At 46.8% G+C, this 19,930-nt stretch overlaps 11 protein-coding genes across 11 annotated transcripts; 6 read left to right on the forward strand and 5 right to left on the reverse strand.

Moving 5' to 3' along the window:
* Window positions 1–972: 972 nt before the first annotated feature.
* LY89DRAFT_676482 (uncharacterized protein) lies at window positions 973–1,457 on the reverse strand (the record flags this gene model as incomplete). The annotated part of the gene is made up of 4 exons (XM_018213587.1): window positions 973–1,004; window positions 1,058–1,107; window positions 1,158–1,363; window positions 1,419–1,457. 4 exons carry the CDS (start codon window positions 1,455–1,457, stop codon window positions 973–975), a joined length of 327 nt encoding a protein of 108 aa, XP_018063472.1.
* Window positions 1,458–1,615: 158 nt separating this feature from the next.
* LY89DRAFT_724637 (ribonuclease III) lies at window positions 1,616–3,183 on the forward strand. The gene is made up of 2 exons (XM_018218917.1): window positions 1,616–1,737; window positions 1,785–3,183. Exons 1-2 carry the CDS (start codon window positions 1,651–1,653, stop codon window positions 3,030–3,032), a joined length of 1,335 nt encoding a protein of 444 aa, XP_018063473.1. The 5' UTR covers window positions 1,616–1,650; the 3' UTR covers window positions 3,033–3,183.
* Window positions 3,184–3,975: 792 nt separating this feature from the next.
* On the forward strand, window positions 3,976–5,356 carry LY89DRAFT_320142 (acyl-CoA binding protein). Its single transcript, XM_018206706.1, has 3 exons — window positions 3,976–4,168; window positions 4,233–4,539; window positions 4,648–5,356. The coding sequence occupies exons 1-3, from the start codon at window positions 4,153–4,155 to the stop codon at window positions 5,234–5,236; spliced, it is 912 nt and encodes a 303-aa protein (XP_018063474.1). The 5' UTR covers window positions 3,976–4,152; the 3' UTR covers window positions 5,237–5,356.
* Window positions 5,357–5,542: 186 nt separating this feature from the next.
* Window positions 5,543–6,106, reverse strand: LY89DRAFT_598786 (uncharacterized protein; the record flags this gene model as incomplete). The annotated part of the gene is made up of 3 exons (XM_018210059.1): window positions 5,543–5,799; window positions 5,822–5,981; window positions 6,077–6,106. 3 exons carry the CDS (start codon window positions 6,104–6,106, stop codon window positions 5,543–5,545), a joined length of 447 nt encoding a protein of 148 aa, XP_018063475.1.
* Window positions 6,107–6,250: 144 nt separating this feature from the next.
* Window positions 6,251–7,807, forward strand: LY89DRAFT_788519 (uncharacterized protein). Its single transcript, XM_018223175.1, has 2 exons — window positions 6,251–6,753; window positions 6,881–7,807. Exons 1-2 carry the CDS (start codon window positions 6,715–6,717, stop codon window positions 7,652–7,654), a joined length of 813 nt encoding a protein of 270 aa, XP_018063476.1. The 5' UTR covers window positions 6,251–6,714; the 3' UTR covers window positions 7,655–7,807.
* Window positions 7,759–9,050, reverse strand: LY89DRAFT_320175 (uncharacterized protein). The gene is made up of 2 exons (XM_018206707.1): window positions 8,162–9,050; window positions 7,759–8,112 (listed from the first exon to the last, which is right to left on the reverse strand). Exons 1-2 carry the CDS (start codon window positions 8,967–8,969, stop codon window positions 8,075–8,077), a joined length of 846 nt encoding a protein of 281 aa, XP_018063477.1. The 5' UTR covers window positions 8,970–9,050; the 3' UTR covers window positions 7,759–8,074.
* Window positions 9,051–9,739: 689 nt separating this feature from the next.
* On the reverse strand, window positions 9,740–10,822 carry LY89DRAFT_690652 (uncharacterized protein). The gene has a single exon (XM_018216136.1). It carries the CDS (start codon window positions 10,594–10,596, stop codon window positions 9,871–9,873), a length of 726 nt encoding a protein of 241 aa, XP_018063478.1. The 5' UTR covers window positions 10,597–10,822; the 3' UTR covers window positions 9,740–9,870.
* A 65-nt stretch (window positions 10,823–10,887) lies between these two features.
* On the forward strand, window positions 10,888–12,848 carry LY89DRAFT_788521 (ribonuclease H-like protein). The gene is made up of 4 exons (XM_018223176.1): window positions 10,888–10,991; window positions 11,063–11,123; window positions 11,176–12,303; window positions 12,352–12,848. Exons 3-4 carry the CDS (start codon window positions 11,241–11,243, stop codon window positions 12,603–12,605), a joined length of 1,317 nt encoding a protein of 438 aa, XP_018063479.1. The 5' UTR covers window positions 10,888–10,991; window positions 11,063–11,123; window positions 11,176–11,240; the 3' UTR covers window positions 12,606–12,848.
* Window positions 12,849–13,155: 307 nt separating this feature from the next.
* On the forward strand, window positions 13,156–15,023 carry LY89DRAFT_763728 (ankyrin; the record flags this gene model as incomplete). Its single annotated transcript, XM_018221607.1, has 3 exons — window positions 13,156–13,196; window positions 13,229–13,573; window positions 13,793–15,023. 3 exons carry the CDS (start codon window positions 13,156–13,158, stop codon window positions 15,021–15,023), a joined length of 1,617 nt encoding a protein of 538 aa, XP_018063480.1.
* A 735-nt stretch (window positions 15,024–15,758) lies between these two features.
* Window positions 15,759–17,001, forward strand: LY89DRAFT_676490 (glutathione synthetase ATP-binding domain-like protein; the record flags this gene model as incomplete). Its single annotated transcript, XM_018213588.1, has 4 exons — window positions 15,759–15,922; window positions 15,985–16,086; window positions 16,236–16,260; window positions 16,336–17,001. The coding sequence occupies 4 exons, from the start codon at window positions 15,759–15,761 to the stop codon at window positions 16,999–17,001; spliced, it is 957 nt and encodes a 318-aa protein (XP_018063481.1).
* A 620-nt stretch (window positions 17,002–17,621) lies between these two features.
* On the reverse strand, window positions 17,622–18,290 carry LY89DRAFT_690653 (uncharacterized protein). Its single transcript, XM_018216137.1, has 3 exons — window positions 18,120–18,290; window positions 17,929–18,036; window positions 17,622–17,868 (listed from the first exon to the last, which is right to left on the reverse strand). The coding sequence occupies exons 1-3, from the start codon at window positions 18,155–18,157 to the stop codon at window positions 17,706–17,708; spliced, it is 309 nt and encodes a 102-aa protein (XP_018063482.1). The 5' UTR covers window positions 18,158–18,290; the 3' UTR covers window positions 17,622–17,705.
* Window positions 18,291–19,930: the final 1,640 nt, after the last annotated feature.

Consider the following 19,930-nt stretch of genomic DNA (forward strand, 5'->3'; position numbering starts at 1 on the left):
ACCTGTCGAATCTATGCTAGAGATCCGAAGCTCAACTTGGCAGACGATGCTGTGCTTTGGTCGAAGGGAGATGTTGGCAGATGGCTTCGACGTGGTAGGTGGATTTGTAAATGTACGAAGGAAAGAGAAGATCAAACAAGTCAAATACGAGTCGTAGCTCAACGGAAAGTAGATGGAAGGTGCACTTGAGCAGCGCGTCCTTTCACTGAAAGAAGGACTGTTGAGCTGGTTCTTGCTGACGAGTCGAAGTTAGAATTTGGTGGCTGTGGTGTGGAGGAGAGAAGGAGCGGGTGTTGAAGAAGTAGAACGCGACTTAGGTTGGCTTTACGTGTTGGCGTACCCCGTCGAATCACGAGTTTCGAAAGTGACTTAACGCAGGACAATGTAGAAGTTGGGATGAAAGAACATGGAAGAACAACAACTACTTTCATTCAAGAAATATCGAAGTAATGCATGCGGCCGCTTTCGCTTTCCTTCCTCGAATCACCACGAAGATGCCATTGGTCGGCCGATTTGGCCATTTCCATTCTAGGCAAATCGAGAAATGTGAGATCAGGACAAGAATATGACAACAGATGGCTCTCATAAATTTTTGGAGACATACCAGGCCGGATTTTCACATGGTGTAGAAATCCGCCCAACGTAGAGGACTTCTTCAAAGTACGTTGCAATCTAGAGAGGAGCCTGCATCTCGTACTTATCTGGCAAATGGAATACTTAAGAACGAGACGAGTAGGAGGGGGTTGGCCTTCCATTTGATACGACACATTATGGAAGGACCATAAATCTTCGAGGGACAGCAAGCATGTGATACCCAAATACTTGCATTCCTGTCTGTTCTGTACAGTGACTTTCTGCAGCATGAACACCCCATAACGGATTTGTGCTCTGACATGCACCCACCAAACGCCAGTATTCCTACAAGTATGCAACATTTCGTACATCGCTTCCATTCTACACCATGCCGGCCATCTACCTCTTCTTGCCCTTGAACTTCTTCGATTCTGTGGTACCATTGTCAGTGAACGCCCGATTTTAGCTGCTAATCTCTTCTCACCTTCCGCTGTCCTCTTCTTCTTGGGGGCACCCTTTCCTCTCGCCTTGAGACTACATGAATGTCAGCGTGTGTGCCATGGCCTAGCAGCAGAATCACAAACATCTTGATTCCCTCCAGCCGGTCTTCCTCGGCCTCATCGATGAACTCGTCGAATTCCGGATATAGCTTCTGCAGATCTTGAATCGTAGCAACCTTTCGTGGATAGTATGAAGCCAACGCTGGGCCCTTTAATCTTTGCCGCAGAATCTTATTTCCCAGTCTAAGACCTTCCGGATTGAACGTTGTTGAAAAGATCCGACATTGGACCTGCCACAGTCAGTACAGGCTCAATCACTCGCACGAATGTAGATCCAGTGCATACCTTCATCAAGTCCAATATTCGTGAACGTGGAACAGCCATTGTGCTGCTTGATTCTCAAACCTCGCTGTCGCTGCTCTGAGACGACGTTGATGCGCGGTCAGAAAAGTTGCAGCAGAAGCGGGCCGACATTTACCCGAAGCCGTCACCCTCAAATAGTCCATGAAATCGCAAACTGAGACAACATTTTCCAAGAACATCGATTTCCTATCATAATTGCAAGTATCGATACAAGATGCAGAAGTTATTCAACAAGGCTAAACGAAAGCATCAAGAGAGCCCTGGCTCTGGTGAACGAAGCTCAAAGCACAAAAAACATAAGGTCATTGTCCCGCTATCGAAGTGAAGCGCAAACTGACAATATTTCAGAATTCCCACGAGCGAGAGAATCCCTTTGCCAAATCTTATGAAAAGACTAGTGTGGATATTCCCCTCAGGGCGAACAGCTTCGACCAAGGACGCAAAGGGCAGAAGATCGCAAATTTGATCCGTGCCTTAAACGAGGCTTTGGACGAAGATGGCATGGACGAAACTTTGGAACTAATTGGGGAAGAGAATCTCAACAGATGTATAGATTTGAGGACCAATTTGAAGGAGACGAAACTAGAGACAGACGCATCTGCCGTCATATCACCTCCAGCTTCGCAGCCTCAACGAATGTCAATGTCACATGACTATCAGAATATCCCGAAGACCTTGTCCGTCTTGAATCTAACACCTTGGAAATCGTCTACAATACCTACAACATTGCCTCCAGCACCTAAAATTCTTGATCCGACTCTTGAGCTGTCCGCGTTCACACACATTGGTTGTAGTGCCGGCAAGCCATCAGACCTCAGCTACGAGCGACTCGAATGGATAGGCGACGCTTATATCCAACTCACAGCAACTCTCCTCATCGCTCAAACGTTTCCATCGTCCAACCCGGGAGATTGTTCTCGGTTCCGAGAAAAACTGGTCAAGAACGTTACACTGGCCAACTACTCGCATCAATACGGCTTTGACAAACGGGCTATCTTACCAGAGCACATGTCGGCAGGCCATGAAAAAACAAAAATAATGGGCGACATTTTCGAAGCTTATGTGGCCGGTGTCATATTGTCAGATCCAGAAAATGGGGTGATGCGGGCTACAGACTGGCTGAAAGAAATATGGGGCCGGACAATCGCAAAGGACATCATCAATGAAGAGAGAAATGGCATGAAGTTCGACAGCCCTTTATGGCGACTTCGAGGAAATGTGGATCCAGTTCAGGATATCAAATCGGCGGAGAGAGTAATACTGAACCCCAAAGAAGTATTGCAGAAAATGCTTGGGTCGAAGGGCATCAAGATCACATACCGAGATGCAGCACCTGAGCGAAAGTCCAGAGAGACGAACCTCGCAGAGTTCACGGTAGGAGTGTACCTCGATGGTTGGGGTGAGAAAGACAGAATGCTAGGCATTGGGAAGGGAAAGGGCAAGAAAGAAGCTGGATTCAAGGCTGCGGAGCAGGCAATGGAAAATAAGAAGCTGATGAAGGTATACACTGACAGGAAGAAGATCTTCGATGCACAAATGGAGTTGGAGAAGAAGGCTTTGGAAGAGCAGCAAGAAAGTACATCAACCTCTGTCTGAGATTGTTTTTTGTAGTTAGATGATACCCTCAAAATTGTCCGATTTGTTTGTAGGATGAGCAATAAATTGTCACTGGTCTTAGGCCGAATATGTAAAGCATAAAATGGTGGTATTCAGGCAAGCTATATAAGAATTCCAAAATCGAATTCAGAGAGCAGCTTCTAATGGCTATCAAAATGACTCTTGTAGCTACTTATTCGTGAATGTCATAGGCCTTCGCTCCACATTACCTCTACTAGTCCTAATCAGTTTATCGTAGACTTTGCGACATGCAACGAACGCTAGGTACCCCCAATTGGGCTTTTTTTCACGCCCTATGACAAACAACAGAACTTACAAGAACTGGTATTCCTAAGTACGCTTTTGCAAGTAGCTACAAGTACATTTCTGAGGCTCCCGTACTCTATTCATACTATACTTGTCTATTGCTGCATATCGTTGTAAAGATCTTTGATTACAGCTCGTGATCATAGTGACATAGGCAGCTCTGTGTGAATTCTCCCCTTTAGCTTTGTTACAATTTGCACTTTTAAAATGTGATATAAGCCTCATCAGTCAAATATACGGCTCTGTCTTAATTTACATTTATGCTTTGTTGCTTATCGTAGTTCTAGAGACTCAGAAATACAGCTCGGAATCTAAGTGTTCCTCACATGCAAGCCCTCGTACCGAGACCCCTGATTCAGATGCTGCAAGTCAAATCAGCAACATCACAGCCGCATCTCAGAACTTCGTGGCTCACTATTCTCAAAGTCCCTCATTATAGGGTACATCTCCAGGTATTTTCCATTACCTACATCAGCAAACATTAGTTCTATAATTACTTTGTTCACAAGATAGAACTCTCTTCCGACCCGACACGACACGACAACCCCCTGTAAAATTGCATCACCGAGGCACGACTTAACCCCATCACATCTTAGAGAGTACACGCGACTCTATGATGCGCATAACCATTAATTTCCATTTTCCCTTCCCCACAACACAATAAAAACAATTGCTTGCTTCCCTCATTTGCACATACGCCCTCTCTCTGTATATGTCATGTTTATAGATAACCCTGCGGCCTCGGCTCACGATTCTGTTTGCTGAGTGAGCAAACAAAGAAAACGCTGATAAGATGGCGGACTCTGTGGGTAGGTTACCCGCACGTGTCCTCCTTACTTTGTGCGAGTGTGCTAATTGTGGATGGTGGGATAGATCGAGTGTTTGTCCACGCGCTGAACACCGTGAAGAAGATTCCCAAGACCGGCGCCTCTCGCCCGCCTCCTGCGGACCGTCTGCGACTTTATGGCCTCTACAAGCAAGCGATGGAGGGGGATGTAGATGGGGTTATGGAGCGGCCGGGAAGTGTGGGGGAAGGTGAGCATGAGCCGGAAGATGTAAAGAAGGATAGAGATAAATATGATGCCTGGGATGCGCAACGGGGGATTAGTAGGACGGAGGCGAAGAGGAGGTATATCGAGGCTTTGATTGAGACGATGCACAAGTATGCCAGTACTACTGCGTAAGTCTTCTTTCGCTATCTGTTTGGAAGTACAGAGATGGCTGGTGGGGGAGACTTTTGAAGCGGAAAGTGGGATTAAGGAAAGAAGAAAGTCTGACAAAATCACAGAGATGCAAGAGCATTAGTAGATGAACTGGAATTCGTCTGGGACCAAATTAAAAACAACAGCGCCTCATCCTCTGGCTCCTCTCCTGGCCGTCACGGCGTCCCTTCCTATACCACGAACACACAACCCCGCCAATTCCAACCTCCCCTGTCCGGAAACGATGGTCCCATGCGAGTCCTCAGTCCAATGTCCCAAGACGACGAAGCGGAGCAGGAATCGGAGCGCCGATTAGATGTATATGACGAATACGACGACGATGAATATAACGAAGATGGAAAGAAAGACAAGAAGACCAAAAGATGGCGGAGAACGGTAGAGCAGGCGTTGGTCAAGATGACAGCTGAGATTGCAGCGCTTAGAGAGCAGATTGCTACCGGGAGAGAATACCAGGGGAAGAAGAGGAGGAGTTTTGGGAGGTGGGTGGCGTGGTTTATATGGATTGTCGCGAGGCACTTTCTGGTGGATATGGTGGTGCTGGGCATTGTCTTGTTGTGGTTGAGGAAGAGGAAGGACAGGAGGATTGAAGATTTGGTGAGAGAGGGATTGAAGATTGGCAGGGAGTATGTGAGGAAGATACTACCTCCAAGATGAACGACCTCACGACATCTTAGACGAGACACTCGTGGCAATTGATCAATGCCTGATTACGATGTCTGCCAGGAAACCGAATATTCGACAACTTCACCATGCGGTCAATGTCCGACAGCAGATGATCAATCTCGAGGACCATCATTCGAACTGCGGTCGAAGTTTTAGCGCACAATAAGGGGAGATTGGCTCTTCAGATGAACTTTCGCATCGAAGAGTTCACTTCGACACACGACAGTCAATATGAACAATTTTTTATTCGTTTCATGGCTATGTACATCCGTCTCGAACAACCCCACCATCCGAAATTTACGCAGGTGGCATACCAGGCAACTGAGCAGCTCCCTCAATAGCTGGGATCCAGGCTATACGCTCTGGAGCAAAGAGCTCAGCCTTGGGCACATTCTGGCTCGGGAAATTTGGATCGTCCAAAACACCCGCCTTGATGATGACTGCACCGGGAAAAGATTCACCGGTACGAAAGAGTGTGGTACCGCAATCCGGACAAAAGTGGGATACAATAGTCTTTCCACTATCGGCTGTCTTGGATATCTCCTTGGGCTTGCCTGCAGATTGGATGTTAGGAACAGAGCATAATAGAGAAGAAGAAGGATATACCAGAGTGAAGCTTAAAGTTCTGTTCGGGGACGATCAAGTTGTTGGAATAAGAGGAACCTCCAATCTTTCTACAGTCTAAACAGTGGCATAGAGCATGAGCATTGAGTTCGCCGGTGTAGCTCAACCGGATCTAGACGTAGAACGTAATCAGCATACATATCACTCCACGTCTTCCACTTGCTGTACCCCTCTCTGTCCAGGTTGAAAGATCAAGGATCAACCCACCTTGTTGCAGAAACATCCTCCTTCAGGCATTTTGATGATTGGTCAATTGAAGCGTAGCGTAGATGATAAAATGCCAAAGCGTGCAAAGTAATCAAGACTTCGAGAACCTTGACGGTTACATCTTCCCTATATATACCCTCTCATCCTCTCATCCTCCCATCCATCCATCCATCCATCATCATTCTCTCTTCAACTTATTCCCGCAAGCTCCCTTCCTACAGAGCTAAAGTGCGGGGTGAACCAGCTATACCTCTATGATAACACCGGATCTCGACCCTCCCGTTCTCTACCCTTTCTACCGAAAAGTCCTATCGTCACAATTCCCAGAAACCAAATTCTCCTTATCCTCGAATTTGGAATTATGATCTACGAAATCGAGAATCATGACGTTGGCGGGGTTAGTTGGTTGGACCTCGCTGCCTGCAGCCTTCCTCGCGGGAGCCTGAGGACGCCAAAAGCAGCTAACCAGCTGGGCATCTAAGCAAACTTTCCTCCTACTGCGAACACCAGCTAGCATCTCCGAGGCGAAAAAAGAGAGCCATCCTGTGGGACGCTTCTTCTGACGTACATTGGCGAGTGCTTCGCCGCTGGGAAACCTGTTCGTTTGATTGGGCACTTCGCCTGGCTAAACAGAGAATATGTCTGAGCCAATTTCGCGAAGAACAGACGAAGACGAGGTGAGAACCTAACGACCCACGACCCCTTTATTACGCGCGAATTCCACGTGATCCACGCGTCTCACTTGCTTGTCTTTGCGTCTCCAGTTATAGTCATTGGTTAAAGAGATGCTAACAAACAAACAAGTCATTCAGCCTCGCTCCCTCGATCTTCTTCCCGTTTCCAGGATTTACCGAGAAAAACACCGTCCCGATCCAGAGTCTAGAAGATACCGAGAAGTTACAGAAGATCATCGAGAATCTGGGCGTGCAGCAAGAGAGGGTTAGGGGCAATATGATGTTCCTAGTCAAGCAACGAGCAGAGAGACTAGCCTCCAAAGCCAAAGAAGAACTTTCCACCCTCGACAGCGACGGTGAAGAGGATGAAAAAGATAAAGAAGTCAAGGAGAAGAACATCGATGCCATGTTTGCGAATATGAGAGTCCTGGCCAAGAAAGGTGCTAAGAGTGCGGAGTACGAGGTCAGACTTGACAGCAATCCTCCAGTTCAGACGGATGTTACGATGGCAGGCACGGAACTTACTACACCTGCAAGTCCACTGGGAGGAAATGGCGATGTCAATATGGTTTCTACTCGTTCTTCACGCCAGATTCTCGGCACGCTTTCTGCGGAGATGAAGATCCTTATCGATGACAACTCATCTAAGATGCAACGTTATGATAAGCATGCGAAAGAGGTGGTCAATCATTACAAGCAAGCTCTTGAGCGGAGAAATAGTAGGAAGGGTTCTGGTCCGGCTATTTCTGGGGCCGCCTTTGGAGGAGGAGGGATGATGGCTAGTCCGGTGGAGATGAGGAGGTTGAGTACGGGAATGCCGATTCTAGGTTCGTTTGTTGGGGGTCCGCAGCCTGTCAGGGTTTCTGAGACTATGGAGGAGTTGGCTAGGAGGGGAAGCAAGTGAGTAAGTGATCAGGGGAAGAAGGTAAAAGGGGTCAGTGGGGTTTTGCTGATGGTTGTCACTGCTTCTGGCGTAAATTGCGGTTCTGGGACGCGGAGATACCACTTTTGCCTCTGATATTGTCTGGGAATTCGCTAAACAACTAAGATTCCGTTTCCTGCACTTGTTTACTGGTGAAAATGCTATGTCTTATTCCTTCCCATCACACCCATTACCTGTTGCTTGCCCACATTGCCACATCCAAAATCTCGGAAACAGACGGATCGTTGAGCTCATACTAATTTGTTTGGCTCGAACTCGCACTTTGAAGTATCCTTTCCAGAGAGTGCGAAATAGAATGAGTGCACTCTCAATTGCACATCACACCTTTCAGACTGTATGGTGCACTTTAGAATGCGAGCTCCAGCCAAACACACTCTATATTCATTCGCCCGAATAACCCATCAACTCGTAGTACAAGGCTTCCACAGGTCAACAATAATCCCATCAATTAGATTGGAGAACTCTTACCTATCTGGCGCTCGAAATCAATGCCGCTGTCACGACCGACATGAAGCCTCGAAACCTCATCTCCAGTCAAGTGGAACTTCTTATCCAACTTCGCGATCTTATCCTTATCTTCAGCGGTCGGGAGTCTAGGTCGACAATAAGGAGCTCCTTCATCCATGATGTTCCAGCTCTCATTCCTATGGAGTCCTCCAGCATACGGCTTCTTGCGAGTAAGAACATCCATTCGAATCTCGTCCCATTCCGTCTTGATAGCTTCCTCCCAGGTATCTCCGAACAAACGTGCAAAGTTCTCGGCCCTATCTTCCCCCGTGATGACAAGCCGACGAATCGGTGCCGTGAAGCCTGTGAAAGTGTCACTCGTGCCAAACTCGAGAGCAATGCCAAGTCGTCGGCAAAGTTGCTGTGCAGCAAAGTCCGAGGGAGCATGGTACATCCAGTACAGAGCAGCAGATCTGAATTTGATACCAACATTTGATCTTGGAGGAGGTTCTTGAGGGCTTGGACTGTCATCTCCAAGAGCCATCATCGTAAGGACATCCAAATTCTCAAATATATCGACAAGCCAGAACTTGATCTCAAGTCTTCCTTCTCTGTTGTTCTCCTTGATCATGTCGTGGATGTTCTTTAAGAGGAATCGATTCTGTTGTTCGACATTTCGATAGTCATTTTGCTCCCAATCCCAAACATGCTCGGACAGACAAGCTACCATGTAGGGAAAATGGAGTTTGATGACGAGTTTCTTGATGGAAGTTTCGGAGAGCAGGTTATCTTCGACGATCTCAATGGTACGTTTGATTGCATATAGCATACGGCATGATTTCCATGGCTGTCTGTCTCCGTGAGATAATAAGAATGGTTGTATGGCGATTCAGAGCTGAAGAATATTCCATATGCCTAGACATTGGATTAGACGGTGATCTTGGGGGCCTCGAATGTGTATGAGAGAGGAGACTTACGCCTTCAGCATCAGGAGTTTCATCGGTTTTGCAAGCTCCATGGATAGAAACAACAATCTCCTCGACTAGAGGATTGTTACATATGAATCCTTCTTTGTCGATATTCTTGTCTGTCTTGCCACTGAACTTCGCGTTGTGGATAAATCTCGTAAGGTCCTTTGCATCGGTCTCGAAGAGGAACTCTTGGGTGTTGCGCCTGGGACCATCTGGAGGATAGGAGGCGCAAAAATGCGAGAAGCGTTTCTTGATTCGGACATCTTTTCTGTAGCACAAATGGTATTGAGTGATGAAAGCAGATGGACGAGTCGTTACCTGGCATGTAAAGAAAAGCTGTAGAAAGGTTTGAGTGGATGCGAAAAGTAGAGAGCTCAAAATGGGAAGTATGAATGTCAAGCACAGCTCGCTTGAGCGCAGACTTCGAATTTATGACTGGGACGCTAGATGGGCCCAAATGAGGCAAGCGGCAAGCATCGTAGCTGTGAAGGACAACTTGGGAAGCATGTAGAGACACTGTAACCATATGTTAGTTTCTTGTCACTCGAATACTTTACTTTAACTAAACGAGAAAATGTATACCTGTCTAAAGTACCCAACTACTGACGGACTTTGAATCTTCATACAAATTTCGTTTATGCACTCTCTTCAAATTGAAGTAGCATCTCTCCATATATTTAGCAGGCTAATAGTTGATCAGTGGCAGTACATCGTAAGCTACAATTTTGTGAGTTCTGATCTCAGGGTTTCGACCCCACCCTACCCCGCTTCCTCTTTGGCATCAGCAAGCACCTGCTCCGCCAATTTCCTTGCATCTTCCACTCCTCCCTCCTCTACCAACCAGAATCTGATTTCGCAACCAACTCTCTCAACCTCTAAACAAACTTCTCCCAAGCCCTTGATCTCAACATGATTACCAACCATCTCCCCTTTCGTAGTTTGAAGGCCCTTGTTTTGCCACACAAAAATCCAGTCCGCCATGCATTTCACCAGATACACACTATCCGTGATAATAACGACTTTCTTCTTCGTTTTCCTTGACCCACTTTCCGATGGTGTTGAATCCGGAGATGACGAAGGACCCAAGATTAACAATTCGTAGCTGATCTTCAGACATTCGGCGGTCCCCAGAAGGAGTGCGAGTTCTTTCGTCTGGTTTTTCTTCTCGGGAGCAAGCGAGCTGATATTCAGCTCCGAACTCTTCCCAAAGTAAGCGCCAAACCCCGCTCTCCCATCCTTCACAGCTCCGTCGACAGAAACCACAATCGAGTCCCTATCGACCTTCACCGTTCGATCGGCCCTCCTCTTCGCTTTCAGATTGTTCACCGCGAGATGCGTGACCCCGTTTCCAACATCGTAAGAAGAGATATGGTGTATAATATCAGATGGCTGCTCCAGAGTTTTCACACGGTCTGGGGGACCGAGGAAGTATAGATTTGGGTCGAAGATGCGGGAATTTGATTGTGTTGTTGAAGCGTCGGGCATACTTGGGACATTGGAAAATAGAGGTGGAAGACATCGTGAGGAGGAGGGCGGAAGATAAGGTAAGGTTATGTGATGTTGCGGCGTCAATGCGTGTGATGAGATGTGAACGTTGGCTGTGTTGGTGGCGTTGGGGAGCTGACTTGACAGGGCTTAAAGTGGGGACACTGTTGGAAGCCCTGGAGTGGAGTTCACTTGCACGTGAAACATGAGTTGGGTGAAAACCTTACCCTAACTCGGATTATAATTTTGTACATTAGATTCCTTCTTTTGGATTAATTGCTTTGTTACAATCTCTTGGCTCATCGTACATAAATCATCCGAACTTTACATCCTGGGCACCTTTCGAACACACGAGCAGCCGCCACCAACCCCTGACAAACCCCTGTCATGCAAATGTAAGTGGATGCTTTTGCGGCTTTTTGTCCAGCCAGACTCACAATTTTCTGATACATTTGCTTGTTCCTAGGAGCATGGTTCCTTAGATGCTTGTTTCTGTTGATGCAGGAACGGTGGATCGGATGTTGTCTGTGCGGTTCCAATATTTAAGCATATCTGAACTTGAGGCTCATTCGTCTCCAGAAAAACTTTAATTGTACATCACCACTCTCGACGATCATTCAACCTTCCATCTATCCCGCGTCGTAATGACGACCTCAAATGACAATGCAAGGCTTTTTGAGCCAGGACATCTCCGCAACGGGCCTCGTTCAGCTATGAAATATTACCCCGCATCTGGTCTCACATTCGCCAAATCTGAGACTCCCTCATCTCCGTCAACCACAGTCATCGTCGGTGTCGACGGAGCATGCCCTGATAATGGAAACGGGCCAGCTCGAGGATCATGGGGAATCTACTTTGGGCGCAATTCGCTGTACAATACATGTGGCCTAATCCCAGAGACCGAGAAGAAGACGAACAATGTCGCCGAAATCTATGCTGCAATTTCCGCTGTTAGACTCGTTTCCCAAAAGGTAGTACTTGGTACTCGAGAGGTGAAACAGCTTGTCATCATGTCGGATTCAACTTGGCTTGTAAATTCCATGACGATCTGGCTACAAAACTGGAAACAAAACGGGTTTCAGAGCTCAAAGAAGAAGCCGGTCATCAATTCGGAGTTGATTCGAGAACTGGATGATCTGATTGAGGATGTGGAAACAACACTAGGACTCAATGTCAAATTCTGGCACGTGAAGAGGAAGTCCAACTTTGGAGCGGACAGGTTGGCCAACATAGCTCTGGACAATGACGCCGATTGGGAAGCCTTCTGGAGAAACCAGCTCGAATTCGATCCTAAATCACTTAATTTGGATTTCTTTACTTTGCGTACGAATACTGTGGTAACCATGGGACCGAGATTGCTTTGTTTGGAATACCCTGTGACAGGGAAAGGAGAATGGTTTTCGTCGTTGCGTGCATTCCTCATTTTACAGAACAGCTGGAAGGTCAGCTGTTTGCCTGGAAGGACACCAGAATCGAAAGATCTCCTTCGAGATGAAATTCTCAAAGGGTTTCTGGGCCCGAACTTTCGGAGGAGAGCAAATCTTGAGCTTGAGAAGCACAAGCAGAAATCGGACGCTCAAATGGCGCTTCTGCTGAATGCCGCGAAGAAGTATCACGAGGATGGCGATGAGAGGAAGGGAAAGTTCGTCATGTTGGCGGAGATCAACAACCACATGATTATGACCATTGTGTCACGCTCACTGGAAGGTAAGCCGCATCCATATCCCTTGATATGTTTGTGCTCACAACTACCAGTATCTCTTCCGTTCGCTGAATGCAATGAAAGTTTTGTGAATCGAGCAAAACAATATCTCAGTGATGACGATGATGTTATCAAGAAGCTCGAAGTCTTGATCAGCGGGACAACGAAGCAAGCGAAGAGACAAGGCAAAAAGCAGGGCCGAAAAACACGACAGGTTCCAAAGCCAAATGAAATCGACAGTGGAGCAAAGCTTGACTGGGGTGATGATTGGGTTGAGGTTGAACGGCCTGAGGAACATTTGACCTGACCTTAGTTGGGGCAGGTCTTACCAAGATTGTGCGAAACCACTTGACGACTGTACAATACCGACTTTGTATCAACTTTATGTACTATTGTTGTGATATTTGATAGATTTTGTTTTACCCTAGGACATTCTCTTGGCCAGAGTCTCTTAAGCTCGTTGAAAACTCGATGAGAAGTTATCCCTTTGGATTTGGAAGAAGCACGGCGGGTTCAAATATTGTATGCCATAAAAATCGAAATACGACGTAACATTGTTCTACAGCTTGTGAGACAATATAAGTGAGGAAAGCAGACTCTTTGCAACGTCGAATCAAAAAGGGAGTCAACACATCGTTCTTGATCACTTCATCCTTCAAATTTTAGTTCACACTTGGTTGGGACTTAGCCCTTTCATTTTGTCCCAGAAGGTTCGGGACAACATTATCTTATCTTCCAAAATTTCATAAAACCCAATGAGGCGCGACATAGCACATTAAGAAGAAATGGGAATTGGGGACTCCCAGGCTATCTGGTCTCAAGGATGATGTTATTTATTTCCATTCCAATAAACATACATGGGGAGTATTGGCTTCTTAGATAGTGATGCACCATTTTGGTGAAAGGTGGTGCAAACATTGACGTCCCAAGCCGAAGGTTTGACTTTGAATCATCTGGTGTTACAAATATCAATTGGTCCGCAACGCCACTTCAAACTGCGTCGAATGCTGGGAATGTACCACTAGTGGAGCTTCTGCTTGATTTGGGAGCGGATGTCAATTCAACAGCGTGCCCTGGGGGTAAGACGGCGCTATTTGCCGCTGTTGAGGCAGGTCACGCCGAGGTTGTCAAGATCTTACTTGCCAGAGGCGCTCAGGTTGATGCTTTCGGTAATCATGAGTCCGAGCCGCACGTTACGTGTCTGATGGCAGCAGTCAGGCGAGGCGATGCTATGCTTGTTCAAATGCTACTAGAAAACGGGGCAGATCCTGATTTGTTAGTTGTGGATTCTTTTGGCTTTTCAATAATTGAAATCGCCGAGGCTTTCCCTGACACTTCAAGGATTGTAGAAATCTTGGTTCAATTCGGGGTTTCACGAGACAAGAAAACCTAGGAGCGAGGCCAGCTTCTTCGGGCAATATCAACCGGTGATTCCACATGTTTCAGCTCTCTACTCGAATATGGGATAGATTTCACAGAGCCATCCGACTACAGGTCCAAAATTCTTAGCGCCGTCATAGACTCTGGAAACAATAACGCTCTTATTTCCCTTGCTCAAGCCGGAATAGACATCAACCAAAGAATCAAAGTGGACTTTTTGAAACTCAAAAACCAACTTCGATTTACTCCAGCTTCGGATGGGATTTTAGGCATTACGGCTGAGTTGATTTGTATCACTCCGCTTGGTTATGCCGTTGCCCACGGAGGATGGATCAAAGGCGCAGTGCCGGATATCGCAATGACGATGTTGGACCTCGATGCAGATCTTAATGCCAGCTTATGGGAAGAATCTTTTGAATATCAGTCATTGTTGCATTTTGTAATAAGCCAATGGATTGGCAGGCGTAATTCTTTCTACCAAGGAATCAAACATGTCAAAGGGCTTGTTACGCCCAAATTGATTGAGATCCTGTTGAGCAGAGGGGCTCTTCCGGGTGCATCCGGACATGGCCTGGATTCATCCAATCAGGCTACGCCACTCCAGTTAATTGCGTCTGATGAACCTAAGGAGGGATGGCCTGAGACGTTTGAAGTTGCCGAAACGCTATTGAAGGCCGGGGCCGATGTGAACAGCACGCAATGTTTAAGTGTTCTTCAACCTCTTGAAGCTGCAGCTTTTATGGGGAACTTTGACTTGGTGAAGCTGTTGCTAAGTCATGGGGCCGATGTCAAAAGCTCGGCTCTCCAGGAGGCAATTCGTGGCTTCTTCAAATATGATGCTCAACCCGAAGTCAGCATGGCAGTTGTGAATTTACTGTTGGAGAAAAAGGCGGATATCAACGCTCCACCGTCTTATGATGGCATGGGCATGACAGCACTCCAATGGGCAGTTCATGGGAACTTTCTGCCTTTGGTTCGTCGTTTAATCAATCTTGGAGCTGAGATCAGTGCAGCCTCGCCCGACGCTACATACGGAGGGACAGCGATACAGATTGCAGCAAAGGATGGCCATCTTGAAATAGCATATCTATTGATTCATCATGGCGCAGATGTCAATAGAGCAAGCCACAACTTTCCGTATGAAGAAGAAGAGACATCTGCAATAGACCTCGCAGCAAGAGAAGGACGACTCGACATGGTGCAACTTCTTATCAATGAGGGTGCAGATACACATCTGCCAGGAAGCAAGAGATACCGGAGAGCCGAAAGACTTGCTGAGAGAGAGGGGCACGTTGCGGTTGCTGATCTCCTTAAACACTATTTTGAAGATGCAACCTGGGATTAAAAGTCTAGTGGTAAAAGCGTGCCCTCTTACTTCCAACTTCTCTAGTGATGAAGGCGCATAGAAGAAATGCATGGATAAACGTAAATAAGTGAAAGACCGCACGACATCTAGGTCTGTTAATAATGTTTTGTCATTCTTCGGAATTTTGATTCCTTTTTAATGCTTGTAAGAACGAAATTAGTTGCTATGATTCAATCTGCAATTAAAAAAGCTTCTATATTTGCTTTCAATTTACTGCCATACCCATCCCTCACACACCTCTTTAACATTGACATGTTTAGAGCTCACCCTTGAAAGATAATTATAACAGAAAACTTCAATGCCATCAAATCATCGACACCATCGGGAACAGCGCAAAAAACGGCTCTAAAATCATTCGACTCAATCCTCATCGTCAACCGACGCGAAATAGCCGTCTGAATCTTCAGCACCCTAAAGAAGCTTACCATCAAATCAATCGCCATCTACCCCCGCTTAGACCATAACCGCCCCCACGTACGCGCCGTAGACCAAGCACACCTGCTCGCTGGCGACACCGTCGAAAGCACCTACCTTTCCATTACCGCCATCACCGCCATCACCGCCATCACCGCCATCACCGCCATCATCGCCATCGCCAAGGCATCGGGCGCAGAAGTAGTTATACCCGGCTATAAATTCCCGTCCGAGAGCGCTGAGTTCGCGGAGGCATGTGAGGGGAGTGGAATTATTTGGTTGAGACCTACGCCGCTGCAGATGAGGAGTCTAGGGCTCAAGCATTTGGCGAGAGAACGCGCCAAAGATGCTGGAGTGCCGTTGTTGCCGGGCACGGGATTGCTTGGGGATGTTAATCAAGTACTTGATGAGGCTGACGTGATTGGGTATCCGGTTATTGTGAAGAGTAGCGCTGGTGGAGGGGGGTAATCAGAATGAAGAAATGTGCAACTCCTCTGGAGCTGAGAGAAGCTTTTGATTCTAGTAGATATCTGGCGCTTTCGATCTTCAAAGATAAAAGAGTCTTTATCGAGAAGTTCGTGGAAAACGTGAGACATGTTGAAGTTCAGATTGTTGGTGATGGGGACGGGTTGGTGAAACATCTCGGTGAGCGGGACTGCTCGCTCCAGCGGCGGAAACAGAAAGTTTTTGAAGAGGGTCCTGCTATCCCCTAAGCTGTGGTAAACACACTTTTCTAGGCCTGAGGCATACTATACATCCTCGCTAAATTTCCAGCAGTCTGTGCCCTGAAGGCGCTAACTTCGTAAGATTGGGGCCTGGAAGAATTCGCTTAAGGGCTCACCGTAGCCTAAAAAGTGTGTTTTGAAACACAGCTTAGGGGATATTCGTGCCGGAAAAGATTCGTGGGAGTATGCGCCGCGCAGCCATCGAGCTTGCTTCTTCCGTCTCGTATAGAGGTGTTGGCACCGTTGAATTCTTATATGATATCGGAACCAAGGCTTTCTATTTTATGGAGGTGAATACGCGGCTACAAGTAGAGCATGCCGTCACCGAAACCATTACTGGGCTAGATCTCGTAGAGGCAATAATCAGGATTGGCGCCGGCACTTCGTCTTGTCTGTTTACGGACTCTTCGGAACACTTCTCGATTGAGGTGGTTGCTGTTGAAGCTCGAATCTATGGCGAGTCTCCGTTACAAGATTTTGAACCCTCACCAGGGCAACTCTTAGAGGTGTCGTTTCCTGAGGATGTACGAGTTGATACGTGGATCGAAGCTGGTACCATTGTCTCCTCTCTATATAATCCTTTGTTGGCAAAGGTCACCGTATGCGGCAAGGACCGTCCAGAAGCCATCAGGAAGCTAGCCGCTGCTCTCCAAAACACTGTTTTTTCTGACATCGAAACGAACCTAGATTATCTCACGCAAATAGTTTCGAGCAGCGATTTCCAAAATGGAACGTACACAACGACGACACTGGATGCTTTCAAGTTCCAAGCCGATGCATTCGAAGTCTTAGATCCAGGGCCCTCGACCACCATCTAGGATTTCCCAGGTCGTCAAGGGTTGTGGCATGCTGGAATCCCTCGATTGGACCTATGGATGACTATTCATTTCGACTCGCCAATTGTCTGCTGGGAAATGACCTTGGAGCAGCGTGCTTGGAGTGTACCCACGCTGGACCTACGATAATTTTCCACCAAGACGCTTATGTGGCAGTTGTAGGTGGGCAGCTCAGCCTTGAAATAGATGGGACGCCTATCCCTCTTTTCAAACCTCTCCACGTGCGTTCAGATGGCATACTCAAGGGCAGGCAACACAGGTCGCGTGATGATGGCGGATGATATCGTTATTGGACTGAACGCCTTGACCTCCTTCGAGATAGACTTCCAGCATAGGGCTGGCTCGGTGCGGCATCTTGTACCATAGTGGCAGAAACCTTTTCTAGGACGCTAAGGGAAGACTTGACTAACACGAAAGAGGAAATATTTAGGAGGTAGTGCGAGACAATGCTATGTTGCGAGAAAATCAGCCTTGAATTTGAAGGGCGTATTTTGGATGGATCCTGTTTGGGCTCTAATGGTAGTGATTAGCGAGGTAAAGGTCCAACGAGATACGGATTCACGTCTCCTAAGCCAATGAACTCTTTTCTTAAGCCAATAGTCGTGATTGGCCAGAAAGGTTAAGATTTAAGGTTATTGCTGTTGGTGATGAGCGAGGCGTGGGTCGTAGGTCCAGGTATAAGAAGTTCACCTGTTTTTCCATTTCGATTCTTTTTCTCCATCCTTTCCCAAAGTCATCAACATAACACCAACTTCAAACACCCACAGCACAATGTCCAGCACACTAGCAATCCGCCAGAGAGAGGAGGGGGAGGGACAGAGAGAGAGAGAGAAGGATGAGAGAGAGGAGGTAAGTTTACTTCTTGAGTTTGAAATTTTCTGCAAGATTTAGGCGCTAACTTTTATCTAGGAGGAGATGGTAGAAGAGAACGACGACGATGATGACGACGATGACGACGATGACGATGATGATGACGACGAAGAAGAAGATAAGGAGGAAGAAGAGGGGAAGGAGAAGGTAAATATTTCTTATCTTTTTAACTTTTTAATTTTTAGTTGAGTTTAATCATTGAAATATAAAACTAACTGAAGAATTCTTAGGCAGAGATGTCGAAGACGAAGGAGAGGAGATTGCGCATGAAGGCTCGCCGCAAGGCGGAGAGAGCGGAGGAATTGAGGGCGGATAGGACGGCGGCGAATCAGAAGAAAAGAAGCTGATACTTGAACATCCGCAAGATGCGGAAACGAAAGCAGGAGTGGGAGAGAAGGATGAAGATGAGGAAGCCTTGAGCTGGGGTGTTCGTGTCTGTGCGTGTTCTTCTGTTAGAAAAAAAAAAGAAATTGACTGTCTCATCGAATATTTCACGGTGATAAAACACTCTGGCAAGATACTATGATGGCTCTTATGCGATGAGTTGTAAGTGAGATCTCTCACCAGAGAAACTCCTCTCTAACAGCTGAATGCTTTAGGGCTCCCCAATCATATCTTTGACCATCGTACTATGGAATATCAACTTACATCACAAGCGCACAAACGTTTGTAATCTACTGAACCTGCAGTTGCCTTTTCGAGATCCATTGGCGCTTAGATCGAGTTTGCTCACCCCAGTAACGCCGTGTCTCTATTTATGTTTTCATACTGGATTACTGGCGCGGTGTTTGCTTGTATAGTACTGGTACTTCCTTGGGGTACCGGGTTTGTGATCTTGGAGTGGTGTGAACAAAGTCATTTTACAACTCTGAAGTATGAAAGCTCATTCCGAGGCTTGATGTCGTTCCAGACTTTGAGGGACAATCGAAGTGGGCTAAAGGAGTGAACGAAGAGTTGAGAGATGAAGTAGTGCAAGAACGACCTGGAATTTCCTGTCTCGAATCAGGAAAGAGCACTCCGCACCATAGCAGCTCCTGCTTTAAACCAAGTACACAAGCATTTCCAGAACCTTGGCTTCTTTCTTCCATCATCAAGCGTCGCAACATCGTTTACCATTGAGCATCAGACAATATTCATACCTCGTCATGAACCAATTTCCCCGACCAAATCGGACATTCGATCCGTTACCATATGTAAGCGGAGCACCAAGCAATGCGCCATACCCTTCTTGTATTATGCAGCCGATCGAAATTGAAGGCCAGAAATTCTTGCAGCTTGTAAGATGGTGTCCCGAGCGAGCGCCAGTGCCAACCACCTTGGTTGTTCACACTTGCGGATTCAAGCATGCTGAAGCACTTGCACTACATGTACATTTTGGAGAAGAGAATTATGATTGGAACAACCACTGGCGTGTGTGGCGACACTTACCGCAGACAGAAGAGTTTGCTTCTATTCATGCCGCAATGGCTACTCTACATCGTAAGTTGACGCTCTGAATGGTGGTACAGTCAGCATGAAATTGTATAAATATTGATTGTTAGCATGGTTGGAATTAGAAATGAATTTGTGAGCGGACGCTTTAGGAACATTAAAAAGTTCGTACTTGTCACCAGCTCGAACCTAATTACCACTGCGATGCGTGAAATGGCCGGCGGTCAGCGCACTGGCACTACCCACGGTATTCTGTACGGATTGCTTCACAGTGTGGTTTCTGGATTCGAGGCAAGAGGTGTGGAGGTCCAGTTCTTCACTTTACCCCAAGAGCACAATGTGGCCACACAAGGAGCGATAGCTTGTATTTCCGAAACAGCACCATCCTCTGATGACGAAGACTGAGTTTTGGGGAGCGCTGCGAGAGCAAGAATGAGGTTATCGGAAATCGAGTTGCACGAAAGGAAGAGAGCAGATAGCTATGGTAGGATAGGAACTTCATGAATCACAGTGAAAACTCTTCCGTTGCTCGTCTCTTTTCATCCTCCATTTATTTTGAGCGGGATGAAGGTTTTTAACACGAAAATTACGAAGAACTGCTAGGGGGCAA

The sequence above is a fragment of the Mollisia scopiformis genome (assembly GCF_001500285.1).
Source record: "Mollisia scopiformis unplaced genomic scaffold LY89scaffold_30, whole genome shotgun sequence".
Lineage (NCBI taxonomy): Eukaryota > Fungi > Ascomycota > Leotiomycetes > Helotiales > Mollisiaceae > Mollisia > Mollisia scopiformis.